Source organism: Vicugna pacos, chromosome 5, assembly GCF_048564905.1.
Source record: "Vicugna pacos chromosome 5, VicPac4, whole genome shotgun sequence".
NCBI classification, from domain to species: Eukaryota; Metazoa; Chordata; class Mammalia; order Artiodactyla; family Camelidae; genus Vicugna; species Vicugna pacos.
This window is the reverse complement of record NC_132991.1, coordinates 80,360,861-80,384,337: the sequence shown is the minus strand read 5'-3', so window position 1 is coordinate 80,384,337 and position 23,477 is coordinate 80,360,861. Positions and strand designations below refer to the sequence as shown.

The 23,477-nt window shown below is 46.0% G+C and overlaps 1 protein-coding gene across 5 annotated transcripts; it reads left to right on the top strand.

Moving 5' to 3' along the window:
• The first annotated feature begins 1,678 nt into the window (after nucleotides 1-1,678).
• DNPEP (aspartyl aminopeptidase) lies at nucleotides 1,679-18,635 on the top strand. 5 transcript variants are annotated; one of them, XM_072961714.1, is made up of 16 exons: nucleotides 1,679-1,826; nucleotides 8,650-8,697; nucleotides 9,513-9,606; nucleotides 9,696-9,784; nucleotides 9,881-9,994; nucleotides 10,172-10,297; nucleotides 10,513-10,643; nucleotides 10,937-11,039; nucleotides 11,098-11,223; nucleotides 11,969-12,046; nucleotides 13,081-13,164; nucleotides 14,156-14,316; nucleotides 14,707-14,746; nucleotides 14,871-14,972; nucleotides 17,962-18,129; nucleotides 18,495-18,635. In XM_072961714.1, the coding sequence occupies exons 1-16, from the start codon at nucleotides 1,770-1,772 to the stop codon at nucleotides 18,543-18,545; spliced, it is 1,572 nt and encodes a 523-aa protein (XP_072817815.1). In that variant the 5' UTR covers nucleotides 1,679-1,769; the 3' UTR covers nucleotides 18,546-18,635. The 5 variants fall into 5 exon arrangements, with proteins under 5 accessions (XP_072817815.1, XP_031533831.2, XP_072817817.1 ...); XM_031677971.2 differs by having other exon boundaries at nucleotides 1,681-1,826; nucleotides 10,937-11,012; nucleotides 11,116-11,223; XM_072961716.1 differs by having other exon boundaries at nucleotides 1,729-1,762.
• The last annotated feature ends 4,842 nt before the right edge of the window (nucleotides 18,636-23,477 follow it).

The window sequence follows — 23,477 nt, the reverse complement described above, 5'->3', positions numbered from 1 at the left end:
CAAACACTGACCAAACTCCCAGTTCCCCCGAACTCCCTTCCCTTCCCCCACCATTGCCCTTTCCCCGGGGCTGAGAGTCAGCCAACACTTAGCATCTAAACCCAGCTCAAGGGCCAACTCCACATTGTCCAGCAGTGAGAGGAAGGAGGCGTCCTCTAGAGTCATTGCTTGGGAGAGTAGCTGGAGGTACTCAGGGTCTGTCTTTTCGAAAGATGTCAGGAGCCGGAGGAAGAGATGGGTGAGTGATGTGTGCATTGTTCCTGGGACTCTGTTGCCTCCTTGAGCTGCCATCCTCTCTCCTTCCCTTCATGATCAAACTTCTCAAATGACTTCCCACGCCCTTCCTCAGTGCCCTCTTGCTTGCTCCTAATCATTCCATTTCCCCAGAAATCTTCTCAACTGTAGTAGCACAGGCTACTGGTCCCTTAGTGGGTTCCCTCAACTCCTAGACCAGTGCTGTCCAACAGAAACAAAATGGGATTTTTTAAATAAATGTCATTTCCAATGTTCTAGATGCCACATTTTAAAACGGTAAAAGAAACTGGTGACATTAACTTTAATAATATATTTAACCCATGTATCCAAAATATTATCATTTTAACATGTAATCAATAGCTTCAAATTGAGATATGTTACATGTTTTTCATAATCCTACATATACAATATTTTATACATTTAGCACCTTTCAATTCAGACTAGGCCACCTTTTAAGCTACTCAGGTGGCTGGTGGCTAGTGTATAGGGCAGTGCAGTTGTAGAACCTTCATTCACTACTTGGCATACACTCTTTCATTCTGTGTGGCTAATCATCTCATCTCCATGTGTCCTGTCTCCCCAGGGAGGTTCTGATCCCCTGGGTCAGAGCCCCCACTTTATTCATCCCTGTGTCTCCCTTGGCACCTTGAAGCTATCTGTGTGCCACACTCCAGAGGCCCTGCAAGCGAGTTTGTTAATGGGAGCAAGCATTGGGGATTGATTTTTGTGGTTTCGTTATGGCTGTAAATGGTATGTTATAGATTGCTTCTGTAGATGCACCCTGCTGCAATATTAGCAGAAATAAGCAGCCTGGTTGTCAGCGCAGGCAGAGGCCTGGGGCAGATGGGGCTCGATGACTCAGGCAGGGGAAATCCTGCCAGACCACATACCATTTCTCTGGCTTAAGAGCCTGTCATTGCCACCTCCTTGCAACCCCATCTCAGATACAGCCCTTGTCAGGGAGCATTACACAAAGGATGTGTCTCCAATATCCCACTACCAGGCTGGGAGCTCCTTGGGGCAGAAAAGGAGTTTTATTCAGATCAACAAGAGCCTGACTCACAGGTCAATGAGAATGAATAAATGAATGGGTGGCTGGAGCCTGAGAAGCCTTTCCCTCGGGTACTCATGCATCCCCAAAATCTTGGAGCACTTACTACATGTCAGGCACTGTGCTAGACATTGGAGATCAGTAGTGAACAAGGCCAATGTGGGCTCTGCCCTCCTGGAGCTCACATTCTGGAGTGGGGAACAGAAATCTATAGTCTCCTGGAATACAGGATACCCTCCCCTAAGTCAAAAGTCATCATTTAGACACAGGCCACAATAGTCTGGGTGCTGTGAGGACCTTACTATATCAAATTGCATTGATGATGTCATAATGGGCTCTATGGGATGGACCAAAGACCTCGCAGGTTGGAGCAGTGGGGCCACAGCAGGAGGAGGAGCTGATGTTCTCCATTCGGCCTCCGATAGACCTGGCCTCAGCTCGGAAGGAGGCAAGCAGGTGACCAATGATGCTCAGCCTCTCTGCCACGTCCATTCCTAACTGGCTTCCGGGCTACCCTGAGGTAACCGGGCCTGTCTTCTAGGGCTGTCTCAGGTGGGAGTGTCCCAGCCAGTGCAGAGTGCCAACCTGTGAGCCATGCACTGTCTCAGAGATTGGGGGGATAAAAAGAGACTTGGTCTCTGCCATTGAGTTGCTGACAAATTAGACCTTGAGCAAGTGGCCCACCAGCACATCATCCTCTTGGCTAACTTTGGAGGACCAGTGTGCTAAGTGGTGATGGAAATACTCTGAACAGCTTGCTCTGGTTCCTGAGCTTCTCTCCATATCGCCCCATGATGTGGCACTGAGTTCAAGGGCAGCCCACCCGTTGGCACTTGTGGTTTTGAGAATCTAGATTAGTGTTACTTAGGATGGTCCAAGGATAGATTTATTTGCAGTACAGTTAGAAATACACATCCCTGGTGGGGGAGGGTACAGCTCAATGGTAGGGCTCATGCTTAGCATGCATGAGGTCCTGGGTTCAATCCCCAGTACCTCCATTAAAAAAAAAAGGCTTAGAAAAAAAGATAGTAAAAGTTAATAAGTAAATAAATTTTTTAAAAATGCACATCACTGGGCCTTTGCCCAAACCTTCCAAAGCAGAATTGTCAAGTCGGGAAGGGGGTGCTCATGATTCTGCATCATTTATGAAAACATTCTAGGTAATTCTTATCCTAAGCACTGCCCTAGAATGGAAATACCTACCATACTCCCTAAGTTCCATATCTAGCTGGCCAGGGTGGGTTGGTTTCTCTGTCCAGAGATGGGTGTTGACTTTTGATATTTTATTACTGATGAAAAGCCATGATTCAGAGGCTGCTGGTGGCCAGCTGTCAGCTTGGAAGGAATCAGAGGCCACTGAGAACAGAAATCTCTATCTTTTCAACCCATCTATAAAATGCTTACTTGAGCAGACACTGTTTAAAGGCCATTAAAATACCAGACACAGAATAAGCCAGTCCCTGGAACTTTATAGACATATTTACTCAAACCCAAGTGCTTGCAAAGAGTAAATAAAAGGGAAGCAAAATGAGCAAGCACCCCTAGAAATACGAACCGAAAGTAAACAGCCCTGTTCACTAAAATAAACAGGACAAATCCAGCGAGGATTAAATGACCTCTAGTCAGACAGGCTTGGAGCCAGAAATGTCCCGTCTTGGCTCCTGGAAGATGATCAGGTGAGGGCTTGTCTCCACCACCTGGGAGCATGAGCCCGGAGGGCCACCTTAGGAGGTCAGGGCCAGGCCTGCAAGGGCAGACACCACCCTTGAGGGTGTGCGTGCTGCACAGAACCCCCTGGCAGGCTGCACTGGGCCTGAAATCTCCCAGATTAAAGATTAAGAAATATGCCCTAAGGGGAGGGTATAACTCAGTGGTAGAGCACATGCTTAGCATGCATGAGGTCCTGGGTTCAATCCCTAGTACCTTCATTAAATAAATAAACCTAATTGCTACCCCCCTAAAAAAACAAACAAAAAGTGCACCCTGAAAGGCCTCTGATAAAGGACACATTTTCTGGAGGTGTAGCTTCTCAAGTCACTATTATTTGTGGTTTATTCATTAATTTAGCAAACGTTTGTCTCTTTAGCACTTGGCTATGTTTCAGGCCCTGTGCCAGTCGCTAAAGTTATCAAAGTGAAGAAGGCATAAACCTACCCTCAAGTTGCTCAGTTTAATGAGAGATAAGATTGAGAGATAATAATAGTGGACATTTATTACTTCTCTATTTATTTATTTATGTATTAAAGCACTTGAGCAGGGAAAAGGTGCTCAAGTCTGAGCCATCAGCCAAGACGGCTGGTCAAGACAGCTCCTGTTCATTTATTTTTTGGCAAACTTAACAATAAGCACTTCATATCTCATCTAATCCTCTTACTGTGATAAGGTTATTACTGCTATCTACCCCCATTTTACAGATGAGGACACTGAGGCTCACCGTCTGTGATATGGTAGGCAAAGTTTAACAATTAGCTCTCTGGAAGAAAATAAACAAACAAACAAATCAAAAGCCATGATTTGTAGGATTTGCAGTCGCAGTAGTGTAAATACTCCCAGGCCGGTTTCAAGCCACCAGCCTAAAGTCGCTGAAGGTGGAGCTGGAAGGGGTGGGAGTGTGAGCTGGCTACAACATAGCATTGCAGATAGGGCCTGCAGCCAGTTGGTGGAGGGGGTGGAGCTTGAACTCAGCTGCATCTGATCCTGAGCTCAGGCACAGGACCACTTTGTTATACTGTCAATAATTACACGAGATCATTGACATTTGAGAGGGAAACATCTTAAGACCTTTGTGAAGCACTGGTTTTACAACGCTCCATAAATTTCCCAAGGTTAATCACCAGTGCTTCCCTATATCTCTTTGTTTTTATCACCCACAGGAACAGTTGATTTTATTTTGAGGGCCATTTAAAAAAAACTTTATATCTTGAAATAATTATACATTCCCAGGAGGCTGCAAAAATAGTACAGAGAGGTCCTGTCTACCCTTCACCCAGTTTCCCTCAGTGGTTACATCTTACATAACTACAGTACACTATGGCAACCAAGCCAGTGACATTGTTCTAGGCCATATTGTCAAGGATCACTGGATTTAGCAAATAAAAATACAGGACACTCAGTTAAATTTTGTTTTTAGGGTAAGTATATCCCAAGTATTGCATGGGATATACTTTTGTTAAGAAATTATTCTTTGTAAAAAAAAAAGAAATTATTCTTTGTTTATCTGAAATTCAAACTTAACTGGGTGTCCTGTCTTTTAGCTGGCATCCCTAACTTTATCACATGGGTAGTTACACAACCACCACCATAATCATGATACAGAACTATTTTAACACAAAGATGTTCCCTCGAGAAAGCCACACCCATCCCATCCCCACAACTTCCCTAACCGTTGGCAACCACTCATCTGCTCTCCATGTCTATAATTTTGTCATTTTTTTCACTTAGCATAATGCCGGTGAGATCCATCCAAGTTGCTGCACTTATCAACAGTTTGTCCCTTTTTATTATTGGGGAATATTCTACGAGGGCCATTTCTCATAAATAACAATTATTTTTAAAAATTTCATTCATTCGAGAAATATTTATTGTATATCTACTATGTGCTAGGCGCAGACACAGGGAAGATGGGAACTGGTTGCAGTCAGGGTTGGGGTATTTGCCAGGCAAGTAAGCAAACCCAGAGTGAGCAAGAGATGTGGAGCTGTGTGCAAGGAAATGATTATAATGATGGAGCAGATGAGTTATGCTGGGCTGGAGGCGAGAGGAGTGAAGAACAGGAAAGAGGCAGGATCAATAGTTTGTAGTGCTTGTGTAGCTGAGCATTGAATGGAGTTGGGTACCTTTTTCTGAAGGTCTCCGTATCTCAACTTCAACTGACTTTGTTTAAAATATCAACATCAAACGAAACATTCCATTCAACATCAGACATAATTTCCATATCATAGCATCAAACAGCTTTTCATGGGCTTTTTTAAACTGAAGGCTTTAGGGTTAAATGCTAACTAACAAAACCTTACCAACTCAATCCGGGTACAGAAGAAAACAAAAATTATGGTCACAGAAAGCACTTAAAGATCATCTTTCCAACTGCTGCTTTTTAAATTTACTTAGTTTTTAAAAGTTTTTTATGTACACACATAGAAAACATTCAGAAAGTTCAAAAGGATTTGTAGGGATCTGTTTTATAGGAATAAGGAAGTGTCCCTTCTACTCCCAACCCTCAGCTACCTCACCCTCCTTCCCAGAGTCAATTACCATTTTTTGCGGTTCCTGATGTATATTAAACACATAAGAATAGGTGTGTGTGTGCATTTATACACACAAAGGACAGCATGCCATAACTGCTATGCTGCGTCTTGTTTTTCACTTAGTAGTCTATCTTAGAAATGGTTCCCTACCACTACCTGTAGAGGTACTTCATTCTTTTAACAATAAAAAGTGTTTTTCAAACCTCTCTCCTAGAACATGATTGGTTGGAAATTATAATCTTGCCTGAGCTACTCACCTCAAGGCATCCTGGGACTTGCAGTTCTTACTCAGTTGAGGCTTGCTCAGAAATCAGGACTTGACGAGAAAACATGTGTTGGAAACTAAAGTGCCCTTTCAATGATTACGTAAGAGAACAAAGTGCACTGTGTTATGCAAGCCCCTATCATTTCATCCAGAAGCAAATTATTTATTTATTTAAACAACCAAGATACCTACCAGCAATGAGATACCCAGTGCTGTCTTGGCATCAGGAAATCAAGGTCATTTGATTCATACCCAGTACCAGTTCCTTACCCAGAGATGACCACTCTCCTTCCAAACCTACTTCCATAAATTTACACATATATTTATATAAAACCTAGAAATTTGGTTCACTGAGTAAGTTTCACCAAAATGCTTTTGCCCCATAAATATTATTCTGGAAATTGCATTTTTTTTCACTCAACAATATATTTGGCACTTTTTTCTACGATAATACATAAAGATTGACCTCACACTGTTGTTTACTGCCATATGATACTCTAAAAAACACTGTGTCTCAAACTTTTTTGTGAGTTGAGATCATCTAACGATCACGTTAACATGCAGGTTCTGATTCGGCAGGTCTAGGGTAAGCCCTGACGGTCTGCATTTCTGAAAAATTCCCTCGTCAACAAAACACACTCTGAGGAACAGAGGTGTAGAGTATGGGTGAAGTTGTGTGTTAGAACTGACTTGGACCAGCTCATAAGAACTGACTCTCAAATTGCTAGGAATTTTGTGATCCTATCATTAAACACAGTGATTATTTAAAAATTAATTCATGTAAACTTACAAGTAAATAAATCATATTACAGAGATAACAAATACTCAAAAATCATCGTTTTCCTAATTATTTTACTATAAATCTATGCTCCTGAGGTTATTTATGTCTACTATACATTTGGTAGAAATCTACACAGTGATGTAGTTTTCCCAACTTCCCAACTCCACGTTCAGTTCACATTGGCAGCCTGAAATTGGCCACAGGGGGTGTTCACATGACAGAAACTAGGTAGAAAGGCATACATCACCCCAAGCCTTTTCCAGCACTTGCTATTACCAATCTTTTTCATTTTTGCTAATCTGACAAAGCAAACATGGTATCTCATTTTTAATTTGCATTCCCTGGTTACAGTGAGATTGGGTTATGTATATGCTTATTCTTAGGAATTTAATAGTACTTTTTATTCTTGTAAATAAGCCCTTTCTCCTATTACATTTTCTAGTTGATTACCATACAGGACACTCCTTCTATCAGTTCTAACAGCTTATCAGTCTATTTTCTTGGAGGTTCTATTTAATCATATCATCTACGAACAGCGACAGCTTGTGCTTTTCCATGTATGTAATTGTATGTTTTGTGGACCTGGCTCTGACTGCAGGTCCACATTGACTACTGGTGATAATAGCTCATCAGTACCTTGCTTCTGATTTGAACAGGGACACTTCTCTATTTCCTCAATAATGTCTACTGTAGATTTCTGCAGGTAGTCTCCTTTATCCTTTATCTTCCAGTTTCTTAAGAGGATTTTGGTTTTGTTTTTATTAAGACTGGATGTTCAATTTATCAAACGTTTACTTTCACTTTCTAAGTTTTGCATTTTGGTGATATTTGAATTTCTCACATTAACCTGCACTATTTTTAAACTATCAAACAATGCATTTTAATTTTTTATTTTTATGTTTTTGTGATTTGAATTAAGTTTTATCTGCACTTACTTTTAATTGAAGTTTAGTTGATTTGCAATGTTGTCAACTTGTACTCTTTTTTGTGATTAGGAGAACATTTTTAAGCCTCCCTCCCTTATATGTTGTACTCGTTTCAGCTCTTTTCACTGTCCTTGAATGTGTCCCTTCCCCAGTAGCCAGCCTCTGGCTCCTCAGAGAACAAGAATGTTCTCTCCATGTCCCACTCAGCAGTGAAATTTTATACATAATGGCATTTCAATAAATGGCTGGGAATGCCATGAATTAAACCATCACCTAGTGTGCATAGTCCTGAACACTCCATTGCAATGTCTACACCTTTGAAGTGAGGGCTACAGGATCTTTCCGACTACTCCCCACTCCTCCAGACATTCCTACCTCAGTCCATAAGCGTCAGGTTGCTCCATTGACCTGTAATCTCTGGAATGTTAATAACCCTGTTTTGAACCTAGAGGCCACCAAGGGTCTTGATCAGAACTGATGGCTAAGCAGGTGCCTGGGTTTTTTAAATTGCTACTCACCACTCTTGACATAGGAATATTGGAACTGCCTCCAAGAACATATGGAGTTTGTTTTTTTTTCCCTATCATTTTAAGAAGTGGGACGAGTACAGATACCAGAGTCAAATCCCAGATGAATCCAAACAGCTGTGTGATCTCGGGCAAGTCATTCATTTCTCCATCCCTTAGGGACCTCCCATATTAACATAACGTTTACCAAGAAAAGGGCCCAGAAGAATTATATCCAATATTTTGTAATAACCTGTAATGGAAGAGAATCTGAAAAAGAACATATGTATATCTGAATTACTTGAAACTAACACAACATTGTAAATCAACTATACTTCAAACAAAGAAAAGAAAAGGGCCCAGAAAAGATCTGAGAGTGGGTGGTTCCAAGCCCCAGAAATCAAATTAACTGTGTCCAAACCCCACCTTTGCCACTTACTACTTTGGACAGGTTATTCTCTCTGCGTTTCGATTTGGTCATGTATAAATGGGGACACTAAAGATACAAAGTTGACAGGGCAGGGATGAAGATTAAACGAGATAGCACGTTAAATTTTATCATAAAACTAAAACTCATGAACGCTCCATGAACACTACCCATGTGGCTTTTATTATCACCAGGGTGCCTGTGGAGAGAGAGAGCACTTTGTACAGCACCCGTCGGACCAGGTGAGCTGGCCAGGTGTTTTTATGCGGACTTCCTAACCCCGGGTAGGGGTGGGGGCAGGCGGTTCCCCGCTGTTCTAGCACCTCCGGGTCGGCAGAGGGCGCCCGTCACCGCCGCGGAGGAGGGCGGGTCGAGCGGCGGGGGCGGTTCGGGTCGCGGGATTGGGGGCGGGCCGAGCGGACGCAGGCCCGCGCGAAAGGCTATGCAGGTCGGTGGTCACCCCTTGCCCAGCGAACTTCGATCTCAGACCCGGCCGGGCGCCCACGTGGGCCCAAGCTTAGCAGCGCGCTTACTGACATGGGGGCCGTGCCCGACCCTAAGAGAAACCGAAAGCCCGGCCCCGAGTGACCTTATCTTTCTAGGGTTAAGGGGTGGCCTGGGAGAGACCTGGGTGGGGTGTTCCCTAGAGAACTGGGCTTTGGTTCCGAGATGGGGTCGCACACGTGGTGCAGGCCCGCTCAGAGTTAGGGGCCGGCTTGCGAGCTCGGAGTTTGGGAACTGACTGGGATTTTCCGCTGGTGGGGCACTTGGGGGCGGGACTTAGGGGACAAGGCTGAAGCTCGGATGGGGGGGCCGTTTTGGGACGAGCTGGGCGGGGAGCGGAGCAGGGGCTGTGATACTTTGCTTGGAGGACCCAAGCATTTTGCGGACGGGGGAACAGCCCGACATTTGCGTCTTTCGATGGGGAAAGGGGCAGAAGCAGAAATCTGAGGCTTGGAGTGGTCACTTCGGGGCGATTGGCGGGGGGGGTCCCCAGAACCTAGATGATAGGTTAGGGGTCCTAGACTTCATAGGATCTAAGCGCCTCCACCCCTAGGTGGCCATGAGCGGCAGGGCCCGCAAAGAGGCTGTGCAGGCCGCGGCCCGGGAACTCCTCAAGTTCGTGAACCGGAGTCCCTCTCCTTTCCATGGTAAGTGACCAGGGCAGCTTAGGAGAGTGGGGGTCCGTGTGCCTCCTACCGGTTTCCGTCGTCGCTATGAGAGGGTTCTTTTCCTACAGCCGTGGCCGAGTGCCGCAGCCGCCTCCTCCAGGCTGGCTTCCGTGAACTCAAGGAGACGGAGAGCTGGGATATCAAGCCCGAGAGCAAGGTACTGGGGTGGGGTGGGGGCAGAGAGGCAGGGACCTAGGCTCGAAGTCCTGTATGCCAGCTGGCTGGCTAATCCAACTCAAAACCCCCACCCCAGTATTTCCTGACCAGGAACTCCTCCACCATCATCGCTTTTGCTGTGGGAGGCCAGTATGTTCCTGGTAATGGTTTCAGCCTCATTGGGGCCCACACAGACAGCCCCTGCCTCCGGGTAAGGAACTGGGGCCTTGCTGGGGAGAGAAGGGATCAAGGGCTGTGCAGAGAAGACTTGTTGCCCCCTTCCTCCACACTTGGGGCCTTTCTATGTCTCTTAGCTTGTAAACGGTCTGTCTCATCTCCAAGTCATGTCATGTGGCCTTCCCTTCTCATTCTCCACCTTCCCACTCAGGTGAAACGGCGGTCCCGCCGCAGCCAGGTGGGCTTCCAGCAGGTTGGTGTGGAGACTTATGGTGGTGGAATCTGGAGCACCTGGTTTGACCGTGACCTAACTTTGGCTGGACGTGTCATTGTCAAGGTGGGAACTGGGCTTGGACCTGGGAGGCTCTCAGCTTCAGCTGCCTAAAGATTGACTGCCATCTTTCTTCAGAGAACCTATGGAGAGCCCCTTGGGGAAGGAGGGTGGAGGCAATCTGAGTCAGAGGATCACCTTGGATAGTCTGGGTGAAGTGGGGGCTTCAACCAACTGTGATTGGGAGGCACCCATGGCTGACCTCGCCTGTTTGGCCACAGTGCCCTACCTCAGGCCGGCTGGAGCAGCGGCTGGTGCACGTGGACCGGCCCATTCTTCGTATCCCACACCTCGCAATCCATCTGCAGCGAAATGTCAACGAGAACTTTGGACCCAACATGGAGATGCACTTGTGAGACTGGGGCGAGGGCTGAGGTGACTGAGAGGGATAGGGTGTGGCACCAGGTGATGGAAGGGGCCCTGCTGGGACCTGGGAGACCACTACCTAGCGGTGGCCATCATCAGGTTTTACTCTTGGGACCCAGTTGACATTCGAGGGCTCTCACAGCTCTGCCAGGCAGGGAGCAAGCTGAGAATCGAAGGACCAGGGCAATTCCCCATCAGGGGATGCCTGAGCTCAAGGGCGTCCTGCCCTGCTGTGTCCTCCAGCCCTCCCAACACATTCTTTTCCCTGTCTTCCCACAGAGTCCCTATTCTGGCCACAGCAGTCCAGGAGGAGCTGGAGAAGGGGACTCCTGAGCCAGGCCCTCTCAATTCTGCAGTAAGAGTCCCCTGCTCATGGGGAGGGGTAAGCAGTGAGGAAGGGACTGGTCCCGGAGAGAAGGAAGGGCAGACCCTCCTTCTAGCATCCTTCTGCCCTGCAGGATGACCGGCACCACTCAGTCCTCATGTCCCTTCTCTGTGCCCATCTGGGGCTGAGCCCCAAGGACATCTTGGAGATGGAGTTGTGTCTTGCAGACACTCAGCCTGCGGTGAGGAATGGCTGCAGGAACTTGTGGATGGGGACCTCTGGGATCCCTGCCTGCCCCAGCATGTCCCCTGAAGTGCTCATTGCTTCTGCCAGTACCCCAATTACTCTCAGCTCTCATCCCTGTTTTCGCAGTAGACACCACCCCACTCTGCTTCCAGGGCCATGATTCTCAAAAAGGGCGGGTTTCCCACTCCAGACCTGCCTACTCAGACTACCTGGGGTGGGGCCTGGTAATCAACCTTAACACGTATTTCCTAGGAGTTTCTATTACAAATGGTCCCTGTCAACTTTTACCTATGCTGGCTCCAAACCTCAAGGACAAGAAGCCTGGATGTGGCCCCCCCTTTTTCTGGAGCTGGTCCTCGTGTCTCTCCCAGTTGCCATCAGTAGATTGCTAAGTTTTTGGATGTTTGGCCTTGTTTAAATGTGTGCTAAGCTTGTCTCTCACCTGGTCTCCTCTGTTTATTTCCCTAGCTCTTCTTTTCTTGTCTAGCCCCTCCCTTTTTCTGTCCCACCGGAACTGGTCGGGAACTACAGGCCCCCACTCTCCTGTCCCTCAGCTCCAGCCTGGCCCCTTCTCCATTCACTGCTCAGCCCTGCACAGTGGGCCCTAGTGCTCTTGGCCAGAGTCAGGGAGAGGTTACACAAGGAACCAGGAGACTTGCTCAAGCTCAGGCCCTTGGGAGCAGGGACAAGAGGGTGAGTCCGGGAGGGGAGTTGAAGGTCAGGCTGTCCTGTCTTTCTAGGTCCTGGGTGGCGCCTATGAGGAGTTCATCTTTGCCCCTCGGCTGGACAATCTGCACAGCTGCTTCTGTGCCTTGCAGGTGAGGAGCCAGGGTACCCACAGGAGCACACACCACCAGGAGAGGTGATGCATTAGGGTGGGGGGCCGCCTCCAGCCCTATGGGTCATGAGAAGGCTACGGACCACCCCCGCCATCTGCTGTTGCGGGTTAGACCATGTGGTGGGGCCTAAATGCTGCAGCCTCAGCACCGTTCATCTTGGCCCCATCCTTGCACTGCCCTAGAGCCAGGAGCTGAGCTGGGGGAAGGCTTGAGAGGTGGTTTAGGGCATCACAGTGTCTGTCCTAACCTTGCTCCTGCTGCTTCTCCTTTAAGTTAACCTCTGCTTCAAAGGAAAGGCCCCAGTATCCGATAAGGCAGTGCCATCTACCTCCATCTCCCCTACCCACACCAACCCCTGGCTTAAGCCCACCCCACCATCTTTGTGCCTTGGGGTCTCAGTGGTGTGGTCTCTTCTTAGTTACCTTGCTATTCCCCACCACCTTTCTACCCTGGTCACTTTGCTCTCTTTCTCACCTCTCGCCCCTGCACCTCCCTCTGCCCTTTCCATGCTCTCCTTTGCTCCCTACCCTGTTCTCTTGGAGACAAATTTTGGGCTGTAATTGAGACCAGAGCCAGACCTGGGACCCAAATCCACTTGTGCAGCCAGCCAGTCATATCATCTTGATGGAGTCACGGTCACCTCTTTGGACCTCAGTCTCTTCACCAAGGCCAATGAGTTGACGTGATCTGTGTGATCCTTTTGACTTCCCTGGATTCTCAGCCCTCCCCCAACCCCCGCTGTCTTCCACATCTTCCTGCCTTTTGCGTGGGAAGGTGTGTCGGGGACGAGAACACTCAGAGGGGTGTTTCTCCCATCCCACTGAAAAGATCCCGCACATGCTCTCCCACCAGGCCGCACCCTGAGAGATGCAGGCCAGTGACAGCCCGGGCACTTCACTCCAGCCATGACGACGGGAGGTGGGTGGGCAAGTGTGAACCTCCGAGGTGTTCGTGGGCTGAGCTATGGAGGAAGAAGGGGGTAAGATGATGCTCTCGTTCCCTCCTCAAACCAGGCCTTGATCGATTCCTGTGCATCTCCTGCCTCCCTGGCTGTGGATCCCCACGTGCGCATGATTGCCCTCTACGACAACGAAGAGGTACGTGGAGGGTTCTGGGAGGGTCCATTCTGGGGAGTCTTCTGTAGCCTGCTATGCCCGGCACCCCCTGGGAGCCAGGGCTATTCTGGTGGCTCCAAAGACATGAGAGATACTGCGTGAGCTTCCTTAGTGCCCGGTGTCCCCTCTGGCTCAGCCTGCTCTTAGCATGACCACACCTCCCAAGTCCCTCTGGGTGCCACGTGGTGAGCTCCTCGAGGACAGGGACTCAGCCCTTTCACTCTTATACCCCCAGGGCTCAGCACAGGGTGGGTCTTTACTATGCATGCTTGTGCTCAGGTGCAGGCTTAGATGCTGTGACAGAGCTTGAACAGCTGCGCAGGTCAGAGTCAGCAGTACAGGACAGGCCTCTGCCACTCCGAACACATGGCTTCCATCTCATGACCCAGGGTAGCTGTTCAGCTCCTGCCACCATGTCTATACTAAGTTAGGATGGAAGAAAAGGGCAAAGGGGGAGTGTCCTCCCATCCTTTTAAAGTCATAACCCAGAGGTGGCATTCGTCACTGCCTGCGTTCCATGGAACTTAGCATGGCCACGTTTAAAGCAAAGGAGGCTAGGTAGGTCATCTCTAGCTAGGCGATCGTCTGCTTAGCTACAGCTCAGGTGTTCTGTTATAGAAGGGATTATGGATAGTTAGAAGTCTGTGTCACATGCATAAAGAAAGATTGACCAGCAAGTTGGGTCACCTATGCTGAGCCCTAGATGTGAGGGTCAGGGAGAAGGAAGGAGACCAGTATGGGAAGAAAAGTGGTATTTCTGCCCCAGAGATGGCTGAGGATTAGTTTGGCTCCAACTCACCATCAGGTTTTCAGTGGCACAGGGTTGGGGAAGTTGCTGATAACACCTTGCATTCCCCACCCACAGTGGGGCTCAGTAGGGTATTAGGTCACTCTGGGCATTGGGCCCCTCTGCCTGGCCTCCAGCTCAGGTCCTGAGCCCAGAGCCCTAGGGCCAGGTCTCTGCTGTCACCAGGTGGGGTCGGAGAGCGCCCAGGGGGCACAGTCCCTGCTGACGGAGCTGGTGCTGCGGAGGATCTCAGCCTCGCCCCAGCACCTGACAGCCTTTGAAGAAGCCATACCCAAGTCCTACATGATCAGCGCAGACATGGCCCATGCTGTGCACCCCAACTACCTGTAAGTCTCCCGGGCCAGGCAGCAGTCCTCACGCAGCTGTAGACCCGAGTGTAACCTCCCTTCAGGCTTATCCTGCACCTTGGCCTCTCCCCTTTCCTCCTCATTATGTCAAGAGATTCAGTAGGGACGTCCTTTTGACTGCTCCAAGGCCTACTTGGTCAAAGTCATGTAATTGCCTAACCCATATGAATAGGCTCTATCTACAAATTTATTTCCATCTATTGCTAGAGGCTGCCTGGAACACTGTGTTTAGCATGACTCTGAGGTCCTGCTGGGCTGAGTGGTAGAGAATGCTGTGATCCATTGGTGATGTCTGCCATGGGAGAGATGGTGGCTGTTGACCTGCCCAGTTCCTGTTTGCCATCCCCAGCCCTTCTCTGTCTCTTACAGGGACAAGCATGAGGAGAACCACCGGCCCTTATTCCACAAGGTGAGGTGCTCCTGTTTCTCCTTAGGGACTTAGAGGCGTGGCTGGCTCCGGGCCCCATCTCGTTCCCTCTGGGCCTGTCATGCATCTCTGCCTCACTGTCACCTCCTGGTTTCCCTCTCCCCAGGGCCCTGTGATCAAAGTGAACAGCAAGCAACGCTACGCCTCAAATGCGGTTTCAGAGGCCCTGATCCGAGAGGTGGCCAAAAATGTCGGGGTGCCCTTGCAGGTGAGGACAGGCCCTGCCTTGGGGAAGGGGTGATGGAGGGAGGGAGTGGGGGGGCACAAGCAGATGGTCCCCTGGTGAAGACAGTCTTTAGTGGTAGTCAATCTTTAGTGGAAGGTGGTCTCAGGAGAGTGAGGAGAAATGGGGTTTGAACATAGGCAGAGCTGGGATCAGTGCTGGTTCTGCCATCGTGCTGCTCCTGTGACCTTGGACTCTTCTCCTAACTTCTCTGAGTCTCAGTTTCCACACTTGTAAATGGCGCTTACAATGATGTCTATTCTGCTAGATTTCTGTGAGGATTAAAGGTCCAGTGTGCTCCTGGCACATGGTGGGTTAGTCCTGCCTTTTTCCCACCCAGCACCCCCAGCTCCCCTGTGGGGCTTCTATAAGGGAAGCTCAGGACTGGGAATCCTGGAGCTCCAGATTCTCATTGTCATTCTTGCCTTGGCAATGGCCCATCTCGGGAGTGGGGTGGAGATAGAGATATGTAATATATAATACACATATCAGGATAATACTTACATCAGGGACTGGAGCCCAGGTGGTCCAATGACAAACATAGCAGGCAGGTCCTGGTGAGTCAGGACTAGAACCCTTGGCATCTTGGCTCTCAGCTTAGGGCTCTCCCTGCTGCACAGCCCCACCTTGCCCCTCGTAGAGCTGCGTTGTTCCACAGTCAGGAAGACCTCCTGGAGGAGGTGACTCTTGAACTGAGACCTAACTACTGAAAACAAGGCAATTATGATTGAGTCTGGGATATAGCATCCGGCCAGAGGGAACCAGGGCAAAGGTCCTGAGAGGGACAGGAGTGAGCTTGGTCTACTAGGAGGAGACAGAGCCAGAGTGGTAGAGCCAGGGTGGGAACAGGAGGAGGAGGGGGAGAAGCCTGCCTGGGCCAGTCTTGCAGGGCCTCCCAGGCCAGGGAAGGGTGTTTGGAGTTTCTTATAAAGCTGTGGGAAGACATTGGGGGATTTTTCTTTAATACCCTATGGCAGAAGCACAGGACATGTGTACTTCAAAAAATACAAATAGAAATGAGAAAATGAAACATTCATCCCCAGAGATTGGTGTATATTCTTCCAGATTTTTTCCCCATGTATATACTTAACACATTTTTAAAAAATGAAGTCATTTTGGATATATCTTTTGCTTCCTTTTTTTCACTCAATATTCTCCACCTTTCTGTTTCAGTAAATTTTTGCTTCAATAAATCTGTATTTCATTTAATGCACAGGTTATTTTTAATTCTCCTCAGTTATCCCCAAAATATTCTTCACAGTTGTTTGTCCCACCTCAGTATCCAGTTCAGGACCATGCATTATATCTAGTTGCTCTGTTGCTTAAATGTCTTTTAATCTAGCACAGCCCCTCCCCTTTTTTTCTTTTTTTAAAAACAACATTGACTTGTTGAAAAACCCAGGCTGATCAGTCCATCGCTTTCTGGATTTGTCTGGTTGCTTCCTCGTGGTGTCTTTGAGCTTGTGTCTCTAGCCCCTGTATTTCCTGTAATCTAGAATTCCTCTCTAAAGGCTTGATGGATTCAAGTTAAACATTTTTGGCCAGAAGACATCATGAGTAGTGTGTCCTTCATATTGCATCATACACATATTATCTGGGGAATTCACCCTTAGTGATAAGACTGATCACTAAATTGGGGTGGGGGGACCTCCATCCCTCCACCATAGGGAGGTTTTCCTCTTTTAACTGGACAGTAATCTATACAAGTTATAAGTTCCCCCATCAAACAGCCAGGGGTCTGGTTTTAACACCAGTTGATAATCCTTGCCTAAATGGGTAATTTCATTAGAATTTACTGAAAAATGTCCCCACCCATTCTTTTATTCATGTTATGTATATTAGCTGTCATTCTTCTGTGAAGTGGAACTTTCCCCCTTCCAGTAGGACTATTTGGTTATTGTGAAGTATGGTTCCTCCTGGAAAGACAAGACAAATGTTAATTCCTTCCCTTTAATAACCAACTTTCAAGGTGAGGTGTTTTATTGTCTGCCCCACATGCTGACAAATAAGAGAGTTTTGTTTTTTTTTTTTCCTTTTCCTTCTTTCAGTATCATACAGAATCATAGCTTTTTGTTAGTTCTATTTTATTGATTCAATGTGAAGCTGGTCCACATCATTCTATCTTGGGCTCAAATTTTCATGACTTTGACCAGTGGGGGCCCTTTGGACATAACTTCTGTGTTCTTTGTCATGGCTCTGAAGGGCTTTCTTGCTTTTGGGCACAACGAGAAATTGCAGGCTCTTCTTGCTCATTTCTCTCCCCCGACTTGGGAGCGTTTGATAAATAATGATTTTAGAGACCATGGTCTGGCACCATGAGTGTTCATTGTTATTGGAGGGGAAATGCTTTGGGGCCATTTCTACGGACATGGCTAGGAAAAAAATACATATTTTAAAAATCATGAATTGATGCCATGATTCTCATTTTTCAAAAAAGAAGTTATTAGTTTATCTGGCTTTGTAATTCTCTTTTCCTTTACACAGAAAGTCTTGATGTCTAGTATCATATTATGATTTTTCTTATTTACTTTTTTTTCACCGGGATATAAAGAAGTTGTCTTAAATTGCCAATAGCAGTATTTTTTAAATGAGTGATTTTTCTTTGTGTGTGTATGGGGAGGAGTGCATTTTATGGAACACGGCGACAGAAAGGATACATATATTTTTTTTAAAAATCCACCTGCCTACTATTTGGGGAATAGATTATTTGTGGGAGGCAAGATGTTGGTACCTGGAACTAAGGAGGTGGTAGTGCAAATGGAGGGAATGGACCGGTTCAGAATGTACTGTCCTTTGGGCCTGCCCTTTCGTGTTGGCTTTGTGATTTTATGCTGGTCACATCCACTCTCCGAGGAGTTTGAAATGGACCATCTACCAGGCCCCTTTCAGCCCTGCAGTTCTAAGGTGACTTCCTCCTGGGCCTCAAAGAGCACACATCCCATGTTACTCATGAACCTCTCTTCCTCTCCCCCAGGATCTCATGGTCCGGAATGACTCCCCTTGTGGGACCACCATTGGACCTATCTTAGCTTCTCGGCTGGGGCTGCGGGTACTGGATTTAGGCAGCCCTCAACTGGCCATGCACTCCATCCGGGAGACAGCCTGCACCACAGGAGTGCTCCAGACCCTCACCCTCTTCAAGGTGACTCCCACCCCACCCATCACCATGGCAGCTGGGCTTCTTCCTCCTCTAGTGCCTGGATTGGTTGCAACATCACCATCACTAAGTGACTGGCCTATGTCATGGGGCTGGCTGTCTTGGTGCTACCATGTAGGAAAAGAAGTGTCCCCATTCTTCTCAAGGTTCAGGGGCCCTGGTCAGCCCCTAGAGGATAATGAAAGGTCAGAGAGGGGATCAGGGTTGGGAAGACTTGGGCAGTTGTCAAGTGTAGGTGAAGCAACTATGCCTTGCTCCCTTGCTGGGGCCTAATTTGGTGGGTGGCGAGTGGTGGGGCACCCCCTTCTGGTCTCCACTGATTCCAAATCACCTGTTGCCTTCTTTTTTAGGGCTTCTTTGAGCTGTTCCCCTCTCTGAGCCATAACCTCTTAGTGGACTGAGGCCTCTTGGAAAGACTTCTCTTGCACTCGAGAAGGGGACATTCTCAGCTGAGCTGAAGCTGGATTATTAAAGTGAATTTTTCACTCAAACTCATTCTGTAGTGCTAATTTAGAGGTTGGAGAGGTGGGAGTTCAACCTGGCTTAAACTTCTGGAACCAGAACAGATGGGGAGGTTAGGGTACAGGTAGAAAAGGCTACAGCTTCTGGAAGTTGATGGAGGCCTGATTTCAAATCTCTTTTCTTTCTTTTTTAAGCTCCTGCTGGATGCAGAGGGTGGGTGGGTTCACAACGAGAGGTTACTTCTCCCATCCCCAGGCCTTCCATTCCTAGAGTAGTCCAGGAGCCCAGCTTGGTCCTCTCAGGCCTGGGTGCTCAGCATTAGCGCCCCCTTAGCTGCCCTGGGCAGCCCAGACTTTCCCTCCCTCCCCTAATCCCTCCCTGCCCATCCCAGGCACAGTAAAGAGGAGGACACAGTCTGGACTTCAGCCTCACCCTTCCTCATCCCCTTCACTTAGCAGCTGCTCGTGTTACTTGATTGTTAATGTATTACCAAGAAAATATTATCACTGAAAAGATCAAAATAGGAAAAGTCAAAGTCTGCTCATAAACTCTTCTATCAAAACAGTTGTGCTAATTGCTGTCTTTCCAATTACTTGGATACCAATATAAAAATTTTTTATATAAAATGACCATTTAAGTTTTTAAAAACAAGATGCATAAACAATGCTTGTGGAGTTAAAACATACATGATTAAACACAGTACCGTAAAACTCAGGAGAAGTATACGTGTTAAAGAGTCCTAAGGTTCTTGCAATGTCCAGGAAGAGAGTGAAGGAATCAGTTAATACTATACCTATTTTTTTCCCTGGGGGAGGTAATTTGGTTTACTCATTTATTTATATTTCTGATGGAGGTGCTGGGGATTGAACCCAGGACCTCATGCATGCTAGGCATGCATTCTACCACTGAGCTGTACCCTCCCCACTTAATATTATACTTTGAAGTCAAGGATACATACTGTAATTTTTAAGAAAACCACTAAAAGTTCAGAAAGAATCTATAGCTTCCATTAGGGGTTGAATTGTGTCCGCCCAAAAATGTTGAAATCCTAACCCCTAGTACCTATCAGCGTGTTCTTACTTAGAAATAGGGTCTTTGCAGATGATCAAGTTAAGATGAGGTCATTATTGTGGGTCCTCATCGAATATGACTGTGTCCTTGTAAAAAGGGGAAATGTGGACACACAGACAGACATGCACAGAGGGAAGAAGATATGAAGACAGGGAGGATGCTGTGTGAAAATATAGGATCCGAGTGATGCATTTACAAGCCAAGGAGAGTCAAAGATTGCCAGCAAACCACGTGAAGCCAGCAGGAGGTGGGAAGGATTCCCCTACAGGTTTCAGAGGGAGCACAGCCCTGCCAACACCTGGATTCCAGGCTTCTAGCCTCCAGAACTGTAAGAGAACAAATTTCTGTGGTGTCAAGCCACCTGGTTTGTGGTACTTTGTTATAGCAGCCCAAGGAAACAGTACAACTTCAAACTAATTGAGTGAGGAAAATGGGGTAATAAAAAATAATAGGTCTATTCTGCAACTTCACTTCAAATGGTTCAGCAAAACCATATTATGTATGTAATAGAATATAGTAAAATGAGTTGACTCTAGGACAAAAAGCATTGACTCCAGGTAGAGAGACCGTAGGTGTTCATTGTACTATTTTTTTCAAACTTTTGTACGTTTGAACATTTTTATACTAAAAGTGTGGGGACAAATTTTAAAAATTCAACCCGAAAGAAGGAGAAATGAGGAAAAAGAAGGCGAAGCAATAGAAAGCACTTAAGATGGTAGACAAACTCACATAGCTCTAGTTACAATATTAATAAGTGGACTAATTATATCGTGAAGTTGTTGCTTAAAAAAAGTGGACTGTTTCAGTTAAAATACAGAGACTGTCAGACTCAAAACAAAAAGATATAGAAAGCTGACAAAACATTACTATAGATTCTTTTTTGAATTTCACAAATGTCTTATATGTACTCTTTTTGTCCAGATTCTCAGATTCTTTTTTTTTTCCCCAATTTTCCTGGCTTATTTTGATCAATGTAGTATTTTTGAGATTTACCTATGTGGTAGCATCTGGAAGTAGTTCTTTCCTTTTTATTGCTAAATATTATTCTTTTATGTAACTATACCATAGTTTCTTCATCCATTCTCCTACTGACGATAATGGGTTGCTTCTAGTGTTTGTCTATGATGAAGAAAGCTCTTAAGAACATTCTAATACAAGTATATTTGTGGACAAATACTCATTACCCTTGGATATACAACTAGGAATAGAATTGCGAGATTATAGGATAGATGCATGCTTATTTTTATAAAACACTGCCAAACAAGTTTACAAAGTGGCTGTGCCATTTTACACACCCACCAGAAATATGAGAGTTGCAGTTGCTTTACACCTTTACCTACACTTGGTATTGTCAGTCTCTTTAATTTTAGCCATTCTATTCAGTGTGTAGTGGTAACTTACTGTGATTTTAATTTGCCTTTTCCTGATAAGTAATTTTGAGCACTTTTTTTTGTGAGCGTATTGGCCATTTGGATGTCCTTATGTGAAGTTACTATTCAAATATTTTGATCATTTTCACTGAATTATTTATCCTGGTCTTATTCATAATATTGAATATACATACACACATAGAACTTACATTCTGAATGTTTGTGTATGTACATATATATTCAGAATCCAAGTCCATTAGATACATGCATCACATTGTCCCCCAGTGTGGGGCTAGTAAAGTTGATTGATTTTTAAAATATTTTTCAGTTTTATTGAGGTATAATTTACATACAAGAAACCGCACCCATTTAAAGTATACGATTCTGTGAATGTTTAGATATATACTCCTGATAAACCACTTCCACAATCAAGATCCAGAACATTCCCGTCACCCCCCCAAAAGATTCCTTGTACCCCCTGTGCAATCAATCAATCTCCCTCCACCCCTGAGCCCCAAGCAACCAGTAATCTGCTTTCTGTCACTGTAGATTAGTTTGCATTAGTTTTGCCTTTTTTGGAATTTTACATCAATGGAATCACGCAGTCTGTGATTTCTGTGTCTAGTGCATAATCACCCGATTGTTTCTCCTTAGATCTATTAACATGGAGAATTATGCTGATGGATTTTTTCCTAATATCAAGTCATACTTAGATTCCCAGAACACGTCACATTATATTATTTTTTAATGGGTCATTAATTGTGTTTGACAACATTTTATTTCACTTTATTTGGGATTTTTGTGTGTGTATTTATAAATAAGATTGATTTGCAGGGTTTTTGGTGTGTTACCAGGTTTAGGTATTTTACTTTTGCTTCATAAAAATGTTTTTGGAAAATTTCCTGTTTTATTTACTTATTTAATTATGCTCTGAACAATTTAAACAGCATCCTAGGATTATCTGTCTTGAAAATGTGTAGACTTCCCCTGCAAAATCGTACTGACCTTGATGCTGCTTTGTGGAAATTTCTTTCATAAATTTCTCTATTTGTTGTATGGAAATTGGTGTGCTTAAACTTTCTATCTCTAATGGCATCAATTTTTGTAAATTTTATGTTTTAGAAGTTGGTCATGTTATCTAAGTGCTCATATTTATTTGCATGGTTCTCTAAAGCAGTCTCACTGGTAAGTTTTTCTCCTCTGGGTAATAATTTCTCCCTCTAATTTCATAATTTCTCTCCTCTCTCTCTCCTCCCCTTCCCCCATTTCCCTCCTTTCTTCTTCTTCCTCTTCTTCCTTTTTGCATTTTTTCATTCTCCCTTTTTCTCTTAAGTTAGCTAGTAGTTTGCCTATTTGGTGGATCTTTTCTTAAGTACCGGCGGGGGTATGTATTCATTAGTGCTAAGCATGTTGGTGATAAACCTGCCTGCTGTTGTATCTCAATTACCAAGCCTCTCACTCACTGGGGACGGCAGTGGTGGCTGTCCTCTCAGGCAGGGTTGACGGCAGGGAACGCTGCTTCGGAACTGAGCTCCCTAGTGTTGATGTGATAATGGCATTCAGAACGGCAGAGACCAGGTGGCAGCACTTTACCACGAGAGTTGGTAGTATTTTGTGTCTCCCAATTATGCTGTAAGCACAGGTTCTGAGTATTTTTATTTCCTTCTTTCTCCTTTTTGTTAAACTGCATGATTTCTGGAGGATTCTTAGAGAGATTTGGACTCAGGCAGCTGCTGATAGCCCATGGGGACTGCAAATGTTACTTGTAATAGTAAAATGTTGACGGTGTTTGCAGAGGGCGCTGTGGGTAACCTAACTGCGTCTCTCACTCTTCCCACTTCAGTGAACTTGACCCCACTTCCAACTGCCAATATCTGTACTTCTTTGCCTGCAGGCTTTCTTTTGCTGCTTGACTACAGTTTTCCACTCACATGGCAGTTGGAAATGCTAGGGAACTCATGCTCTCTACCCCAGAGCAGCTCTAACCAGTGACTGGTGAGACTTTGGGTATGAATCCCCCAGCTCCCGCATGTCTTGGGTGAGATAACTCCCCAAGGTGTGTAGTTTACACTAGCTCCCAGAGTCTCTCCAGCAGGATTAAGCCCAGAATTAAGCCTGATAACACACCCCTTTATTGGCCACCCTCCCTTCCTTGTCTCACTGCCCCGCATCCCTACCAGTGTTCTCCTTCACCTCCCAAATAAACTCCTTGCCCTCAGATTCTTGTCTGGGGTCTGCTTCTGGGGAAACCTAAAGTAAGTTAGAATTCCTTTGAAATTGAGAATAAGTTAAGAATGCCTGCTATTCTGTTTCTATTGAACACTGTACTGTAGGTCCTGAATTGGAGTGGGCAACTCCGAGTGTATGGTGAATAGAAGACATGAAAGTTGGGGGTGGAGAGAGGGAGGTGATTCCTTAGGAGAAAGTGTC